The sequence below is a fragment of the Camelina sativa genome, chromosome 17 (genome assembly GCF_000633955.1).
Source record: "Camelina sativa cultivar DH55 chromosome 17, Cs, whole genome shotgun sequence".
NCBI classification, from domain to species: domain Eukaryota; kingdom Viridiplantae; phylum Streptophyta; class Magnoliopsida; order Brassicales; family Brassicaceae; genus Camelina; species Camelina sativa.
The window spans coordinates 20,985,422-20,994,710 of NC_025701.1; the positions used below are offsets into that span (position 1 = coordinate 20,985,422).

The 9,289-nt window shown below is 36.5% G+C and overlaps 1 protein-coding gene across 2 annotated transcripts; it reads right to left on the reverse strand.

The window, feature by feature from the left end:
* Nucleotides 1,334–3,708, reverse strand: LOC104757774 (probable arabinosyltransferase ARAD1). 2 transcript variants are annotated; one of them, XM_010480560.2, is made up of 4 exons: nucleotides 2,907–3,708; nucleotides 2,462–2,718; nucleotides 1,755–2,027; nucleotides 1,334–1,628 (listed from the first exon to the last, which is right to left on the reverse strand). In XM_010480560.2, the coding sequence occupies exons 1-4, from the start codon at nucleotides 3,535–3,537 to the stop codon at nucleotides 1,473–1,475; spliced, it is 1,317 nt and encodes a 438-aa protein (XP_010478862.1). In that variant the 5' UTR covers nucleotides 3,538–3,708; the 3' UTR covers nucleotides 1,334–1,472. The 2 variants fall into 2 exon arrangements, with proteins under 2 accessions (XP_010478862.1, XP_010478861.1); XM_010480559.2 differs by having other exon boundaries at nucleotides 1,334–2,027.

The following is a 9,289-nucleotide window of genomic DNA, read 5'->3' on the forward strand; positions in this document are numbered from 1 at the left end:
CCTGAATAATTAACACAACATAGACCGTTGTCATTTTGGTTTTGTTTTCAATTCATAATTTGGGTTTAACTTGATACCTTATACAGAAGACTAATCCTCTAATCACTTTTCCATCTACACGGCTACACCATTGTGTTTGTATGGATAAAGCGGGTAATCGTTCACCTTCAAGAGAAAAACATAATAAGATGAGATGAGAAAGATAGTTATAGCTAGAAACGTAAGTAGAGTCAGAGTCAGAGACATAGTATAGCAAAGTCAAATCTATATATTTTTTAATCAATACACATATATTATACGAAAAATACTGTAGTGCAAATGACAATAGTCATATATTATCATGATCGGATATTTCAAGTAAACATTTGAATAACACACAGAATTGCTTACGTTACTATACTCACCAATTCTCTGTTACTTTTCATTCTTGTATGGCTCGCCATATGGAAAAATAAGTTTGCGTGAGTTTGCTACCACAGAAAAGTTTGAGCATTTCCTAGTTGCTTCAGATTGCTTACGATGTCGTCTTCATTCTATACCTGATATGAGGTAAACAATCCATGATATCTTCTAAGAAATTTCTCAATTGTGAGGATCAATTATTGATTTAAGAGAGACAATTGTGAAAATAAGTGGGGTAAAGCTTTTGAACCAAAAAAAAAAAAAGGTGGGCGGAAAGAGGAACAACAAAGATGGTCTGGATGATTTTTGGATTTTATTGATAGTTCTGTAATACTTGAATGATTTTAGTCAATTTTTTTAAAAAACCAATTTGCAAAGATCGTGGAGGAGTGGGAAAACAGTTAAGAAAAGTTAGGTTTTTTATTTTACTTTTTGAATTTATAATTTTGTTATATTATTTTAAAATTATTTTTAATATAAAAAAAATTCTATGTGGCAGATTTTTATTGGATATGTGACTTGTGCATGATAAAGGATTTGAAAAAAAAAAATAAGATGAGACGTTTGATTCCAACAAGTGTTTTCTAATAAATCAAATAAAATGCTCCGTCTTTTTCAGAAAATTGAATGTTAATAGTTAAATTTCTTGAATCCGTTAGTAGTGAAAAATTTATTTTATATTTGTCGCATAATTACTCCTCTTCGTTTATGATATAACATTTTCGATCTGATTGAAATCGTCGGTACGGTGACATCTTCTTCGATGATTCACCTTAACCAATGCTACCGTGGTGGCTTGTGATGAGATTCCCAAGTCAATGTAGCCTCTGCTCCCAGTGATATCGATAAACATACCAAACTGCACCAGTTGTCAAACTAAAGAGTTAGTAGTTACCATTTTGAACTTCCACTTTGTAGAACTGTTTGGTGATTGGAGATATAATTTTAATTTTTGTATTCTGAACCCGGGAATGCCAAAGGCCATAACAATGATTGTAAACAAAAACAAAAAATAAATGACAAATAAACAAAAAAGACAACAATTCTTCTTCTGGATTTGGTTGTATGATTCAGATACATTGACATCGAAGAGGAACAGAAGCAGCACCTGCTGGTTTTCTTCTTTCCCTCATCACTGCTTCCTTTACCATTGGCATTTTCTGCTGAACCTTCTTCCATATGTGATTCACCGCACCATCGGGTTCAATCGGTCCAATCCCATTGGCCTGACCATTATCATACACAAAAACTGTCTGAACATTTGCCATTCTACTTCTGAATGCTTCCTTCTCTCTTTCAGAGAACCTTCTGAGGTGATTAGCCAACCATTTAGGTGTTAATGCATCACTTACAGAGACAAAGACTGAGAATTCTGAGTAATCGATCATTCCCTCGAATGGGAGCTCTATGGTGTCGCTGACAATCACAGGGATGCATAGGCTTTGAATGGCGTCAAAGAGACGGCATGAAGTGGGAGTGTCACCGGCTGGGTGCAAGCAGAACTCTGAGTTTCTCATCCCTCTTATCGATTGTTCCCTCCCTGTTGCATTAGGAAAACCTTCTTCCATGACAACGCCTTGTTCATCGACCAGCAAGTCCCATAGCTTTTCTCTAATTAACCCTCCCTGTCAAGTTCAAATTATACAAATCATCCATATACACCAAAAAACTTGCTTGATAGAGAACAGACCGTTTGCTATGAAGACATAAGACTAATCTATTCAAATAAGGCCAATGACTATATTTGCATTTACATGTGAAATATATTATATACTTGTTTACAAATTGTAAATACAAATGTGACTGTTTTACAACATGCTAAAGGTTATGTATTTATGTATTCATCAGGAAAGATTACACACTCTACATATAAGAAGACACAAGAGTAAACAAACAGTCGAGGCCAAGTTCTTCCAAGATTGGGAAACACTAAAATTTCGAAAAGAACAATACATTTACGCTATAACAGATGAGCCATGAACTCACCACTCACAAGAGTCTCTGCATCAAGCAATGTAACGACTCAAACTAAAGAAGCGAGTTTCGTAAGAGTGATTACCCGATGTCTGTGTTTAGCGCCTTTGAAATAAAGAAGGCTGTGACGTCTCAGGTTCTGAGACAAATCAAGTCTAGGAAGTAGATGCGTGTATGGAACAATCACATCCTTAATGACAGAGACTTGAGTATGCTCTATCCTCTCAGGCAAGCTAGTCCCGTTGGATGATTTAGAATCTTGCCTAAACCAGCCTCCGAAATCCACCACTAGAAGAATCGACAAAGCAATCTCCTCACGAACATGCCACATTGCAACTGGGTCTGCCAAAGAACGCTTCAACATTTTAACTTAACCTGACACACCATCCACACATATAACTTACATAAGCTTCTACACCAAATCTACAGACACACCACACCCACATGACAAAATCTATACTTATACGATCCAGATCTGTCAAATTGCGTCCAAACAAGTTCCAAAGATATAAAGAGAGAAACTTTAGTACCAGTTAGAACAAAAACGTGATCACGACCATTGGAGCGTTTCCAAGCTTCAGTGTTCTTGACAAAATCAAGAACTTGTCTCTGCCTCTGGTAATCTTCATTTCCAGACTTCTTCCTGAACGAACCTTTACCATTTCCAAGCTCCATCTCAGCACTCAACGTAGCAAAGAAGGGCACGAACACTACATCAGCGTCAGATTCACTAAAAACCCTTTTAGCAAAAGATCCAATTCGTTTCTCCGGTGGGGTTTCAAGGTCTCCCATGATCCAATACTCGGCGCTGTACTGCTTTATCAGTGGGTTCTCCGGGTACGGTGGGTATGCATCGGTTTTTGGTAAATGGGTTTTACGGGTCGGGTGATCCGGGTCGGTGGGTATGCGTGAATCTGGAGAAGAAGAGGACCAGTAGTTCTCGAGAAGGCCATAGTTTAGGGATCTTGGAAGCTTAGCTACAAAGACGTTGATGCCGTTTTGAAGAGTAATGTGTGAAAATCTCGGATTTGGGTTGGAGAGTAAGGAATTGGAGAAGAAGAAGAGAAGCGAGAAGACGAAGAGGAGAGAGAAAGAGAGGAGCAAGTAAGGAATTGAACAGAGAGGTCTAGTGGAAGCCATTGATGTGATCTTAGGAACCATGGTTGCTTCAGATGAAAGATCTCGCTGCTTTTTTGATTCAGGGGGAGATTAGTTTCCTTCTTGTATTGATCGGAAGGCATACACTAAACGCCGTTTTGGATTCTAGCGTTTTGATATCGCGATTCTTGAATTCTTGTCAGCAACAAAAGAAAAAAAAAATGTATAATTTTATTGTTGATGTTATCCCCCTCACAATGAACCATTTTTGATACATTTATAGGATGAACCTCTTCATTTATTTTTTTATTAGCTTAACTCATTAAAATACAACGATATTTTATTTAATTTTATATTTAAAAAAGAAAAAATCTATGATCACTTTTTTATAACTCAAAACGGCATATAATTTCTTTTAATTGTAATATCTAAATCTTAACTATCCTACTATATTAATTGAGAAGTACAAAAATAAATTTAACCTTTAAAGTGTAAAAAATTACATTAAAATGTCATTATAAATAGTTAATAAAATGATATAATCATTAAGGGTAAAAAAGATAATTAGCTATCTGACTAAACAGATTAATGTTACATGGGTATTCAAGAAAAAACGTTGAAAAAAAAAATCACTTCCGTTAAACAAGTTAGATTTGTAACAGTAATTATAATGTCACAGCTTCCTAAAAAAAAAAAAAATGTCACAGCTAAAGAGAGTAAAAAAATATCACGTTGATCCCCTTATCGTATCATATATATATTTACCGAATGTTTATTCCGTCAACAGAAAATAATATCTTTAATATTTTTCGAATAATTTCTTCACCAAAAATAAGATTATACTAATATAATATATTTTGACATATTAGTTACATTTTTTTACGTATTTCAGAACCATAGTAAGGATTGAATGATATGAACAAATATTAAACAATTTTAGTCATCATTATATACTAATATACTAATGTTTTATTGACAAATGTTTTTCATTAAAATATCTTTTTTGACAATCACGATTACTAACTATATACCAATATGTCATTAATATAATGGTAGTTTTAAAGCTACCCAAATACAACAACAAAAACTTAATTTAAAATAATATTATCTAAATTCTGTAAAAAACATTTATAACATATAATAATAATTATATAAGCAAAATGATTTATAATCATAAACTACTAATAATAATATAATAACAAAATATATTATTACAAATTTACATTAAATAAAAAGTTCAGCCCACGGTTTACCGTGGGTCAGTATCTAGTTATTTGTAAACCAAACCAACATATAATTTTATTTAATTAAAAAAATTAATTGTCATTTATAAACTTAAATAAACATATAACATTGTTTATTATAAACTTCATTTGTTTTGTTTTTAGATTTTTTTTTAAAATATAGTATTACATGAATATATTGTTATGTTTTGATTGGTTAAACTTATAGGAATTATATTTTTATATTGATTAATCGTTTATAGATCCTATATAGGGTGATAAACATAAAAAAAAAAATTACCTTTCCAGCAAAAGCAGTTTCTAGAGTCCTCTATTTACAATTATGAGAATAATTTTAATCTTACATTCCCATGACTTAGAAATGAAGCAGAGATGCAAGATGGAAATGGTGTTTAGCTCCTTCATTTCCAAAAGCCTCCCAATTTTTAGGGAACAATACTTGGGTTCATCCCTAGGGGTGAACATCTCCATTCACCCTCTTATAAAATAAGAAAATAAAATCTGTATACATTATTATAAAACTTTTAAAAAAAAATTTAAACCGCTCTTTAATAAACCCAAACCGACACATATAAAATCTAAACTCTAACCATTTCATTTGTGAACCCAAACCGATATATAATTTCGTTTTACTTGTAAAATATAAACCCTAACTATCCCATTTGTGAACCCAAACCGACATATAATTTCGTCCTAATTGTGAAATCTAAACCCTAACATCTCATTTGTGAACCCAAACCAACATATAATTTTGTTTTACTTGTAAGATCTAAACCCTAACCATCTCATTTGTGAACCCAAACCGACATATAGTTTCGTTCTAATTATAAAATCTAAACCCTAATCACCTCATTTGTAAATTCAAACCGACATATAATTTCATTTTAATTGTAAAATCTAAACCATAACCACTTCATTTGTAAACTCAAACCGACATATAATTTTATTCTAATTTTCAAAATCAAAAACTAAGCCAATATTTAAATTTTCTTAATTAAACGTATACAGAATTTGTTTCCATAATTTTGTTTGCTTTTTAATTTAATTTTGATTTATTTTTTAAATGAAATATTAGATGGAAGATTCTGATTGACTGAGAGAAAATGAGGTGAATGGAGAGGTTCACCCCTAGGTATTTTTCATTTTTAGGTATGGTATGATTTACAGGTTTAGGTTGACATCAAGGCTTACTTGGTTACAAAAGCATCAACAAACAGAACATAAACCAACTCTTACCAAAATGCATTATGTAATATTTATCATGGTTAACCAAAAAAAAGAGAAGATCAAAAACGCAACCGGTTAGGACAATAAAAACAAGACATTATGGCGGTTAGAGTTGGCGATGGCGTGATTTTGGGGGCTGGAAAACAAGATGTAACCATGACGGACATTGGTGAAACGGAGAGGCCAATGGGTGACCCTCCAGATACAGTGGCCACATGGGTGGAGAGAATAGTGGGAAGTAACGCTGGAGGGAGGCTCTCACCGGAGGAAGTGTTGGACGAGGTTTTGTGGATGAGATGGTGACGCTAGAATTTCTTGATGGAGAAGATGGGGAGCCAGTAATAACCATAGGAAAAGAGGTGTTGGATGTGATGAATGGTTTATGGAAGCAGTGCATGATTGTGAACGTTCTAGGTCGAAGTATTTCTATTTCGGCCCGTAGCAGGAAATTGAGAGAGATGTGGCAGCCACGAGGGGAGATGTATGTCATGGATTTTCCGCGTCACTTTTTCATGGTTCATTTTGAGTTGGAAGATAAGTACTTGGCGGCTTTGACTGGAGAGCCATGGAAGGTTTTAGAAGCTACCTTATGGTGCAAGGTTGGACTCCGAATTTTGATCCACTGAAGGATGAGATAGTCACGATGCTGGTGTGGATTCGAGTGGCGAATATTCCTGTTAATTTTTATCACAAATTGATTTTAATGGTGATTGTTCGCGGGTTAGGGAGACCTATAAAGGTGGACCTAACTACTCTACATTTTGAGAGAGCTCGGTTCGCTAGGACATGCGTGGAAGTGAACTTGAGGAAAGCTTTAAAGGGTACAGTGATGATCAATGGTGAGCATTAATTTGTAGCCTATGAGGGACTGAATACCATCTGTTCCGGATGCGGGGTGTACGGGCATTTGATTCATTAATTTTTTTTCCAAAGGTTGTATCAGCTAAGGAGGTGATCTTGGTTCCCAAACAGCACCAAGAGTGGAGAGCGTTGTTATGCCGGTGGATGATGGTTTTACGAAGGTGAGATGAGGGAGTCGGAAGTCAGGATCATCACCCAGCCGGATTGTTTTTGCGGCGGGGGCTCCAGAAAAAAATAGAAAAAAATCTCCGGGAAATCACGCGGAAAGATACGGGGAATATTAACATTTCGAGTAGCTTCGATCGGTTGGAGCTAGTTGGGAATTGCCATGTGATAAAGGAATAAAATACTCGAGTCGAGGAGAATAAGGAGAATGTACCAAATGTGAATGTTGGGAGAAGGGTGAATCGTGCGGATCACGGGAAGAAGGTATCAACTGAGTCTATGTTGGGTAAAGGAATGTGATAAGATCTCCCTAGGATAGAAACTCTGATGAAGGCTGTAGACTGATAAATGATGATGAGACTCGGTGATGATGGTGCAGAAGGGGCAAATACGGTGGGGATGATGATGTGAGATCGTGAATATTGAGGGATATGGTGATGATCGAATGATAGAACAATGATTAGATGGAGATAGATTATTTAGGTGGTGATATGGATTGTAACAAGTGAAGAGTTTCTGAATCACAAAGTGTATAGAAACCCAGAAATCAAGAACGCATTCAAGAATTCAAATTGAGAGAAGAAAGTTCACAAAACGTGTTTACAACATACTTCTTCGCTAAAGAACAAAAGAGGCGTAGCTTTGGGTTTTAAACACCCTAGGGCTCGACACTCCAAACAACAAGAAGTGCAAAACTAAAACAACAAGACGTTTTAAGGAAATAAGAAAACAGCAAAACGTCCAAGTGACCTGTAGTACTACGGAAGTCACTTGTACTAGTACAGAAGTACATTATTCCCCTTTGGTAATGATTTCTAGATAACTCGACGTAGTGATCCATTTGCCTCATTAAAAACCATGCTGAGAAAACCCATTGGGACAAAACTCAGCTATGGGAAAAAGAGTACAAACTTCACACCTAAGTTACCTAGTCCTCATTACCGGGTGAAGTCTTCAGGTTGGATATGTTGAAGACTTGGATCCTTGGTAGGTTGAATGACCCGTCAACTATGAGTGCATGAGCTTCCTTGGCCATCTCCTTAGCTCTTGAACGAGTGATCCTTCCCACCACCTCCGGTTGCTCTGCAGCCTCTGGCTCCTTGCTTGCCACGATCATATCATCCTCCCCCTCTTCAAAAGGATTTGTCCTCAAATCGGAATATGCGTTGTCATTGATCCTCCTGATGACTTCCCTGAAAAACAAGTTAGCTACAATAACAGCATCATCCGTCTTGTGACTTGCAATGAAGTGAGCCATCTTGTTAAACCTGTCAACCACAACAAAAATAGAATCTCTACCATTTCTGGTTCGAGGTAAGCCAAGAACAAAATGCATTGAAATTTGAGTCCAAGGTTGAGAAGGATTCGGTAGAGGAGTGTACAAGCCGTGAGGCTGTACCTTACCCTTCGCCATATTGTAGATATGGCACCTAAAACAAACCTTCTCAATGTCTTTCTGCATTTGAGGCCAATAGAAGTGTTCTTGCAGTCCAAGTAGAGTCTTTGACACTCCGAAATGTCCAGCTAGTCCACCTCCGTGAGCTTCTCTGATCAGCATTTCTCTCATGGATCCTCTTGGTATGCACAATCTATCATTTAAGAACAGATACCCATCCTGCCTATAGTAGTTTTCAAAAGCAAACTTATGGCATTTGCCATAGCTCTCAGCAAAATCGAGGTCAGTCTCATAAAGTCCTACTAGCTTAGAAGATAAAGTAGAAATGAGAGTGTACCTCCTGGATAATGCATCTGTGACTACATTATCCTTACCTGCACTTGGACTGAGGTTATCTTTAATGTGTCCCTTGCTCATCAGCTCTTCTTCTTGCTTCTGAAGCTCTTTAGTTTCTACTGGATTGGTGCTGTAAGCTGGTCTGTTCGATAGAGCTGAACCTGGTACCAATTCGATCTGATGCTTTATCCTGCGTAGTGGCTGCAAACCTGGAGATATCTCTTCTGGAAACTCATCCTTGTACGCCTCTATAACCTCTATGATCTCGCGTGGAAGCTCTTCTGCTGGCTTAGTGCTGGTGAGTGTCTCTTTATACCCAAACTTCAATGTGATCATCTCTGGCTCAAATAGCTTGTTGAACTCGCTGTGATTGATGTACAGGCTGTGAGACACTTTTTCTGTATCCTTGCGGTTCATGTGAAGCTGGTCCTTGTAGATTTCGCTGGGTGTAAGTGGTAGAAGAGTGACCTTGCGCCCTTTGAACTCAAATGACTGCTTGTTGGTGTAGCCATCTTGAAACACTCTTCTGTCGAACTGCCATGGTCTTCCCAAAAGGATATGACTTGACTTCATTGGAATGACATCA

Bases quoted from the DNA above. Each gene is read 5' to 3' on its own strand.
- LOC104757774 (XM_010480559.2), bottom strand. From the start codon at position 3,537: ATGGTTCCTAAGATCACATCAATGGCTTCCACTAGACCTCTCTGTTCA. The intron at 2,719-2,906 runs GTACTAAAGTTT...GTTCTTTGGCAG, and splicing joins TCACGTTTTTGTTCTAACTG to ACCCAGTTGCAATGTGGCAT. The intron at 2,028-2,461 runs GTAATCACTCTT...TGAACTTGACAG, and splicing joins GCGCTAAACACAGACATCGG to GGAGGGTTAATTAGAGAAAA.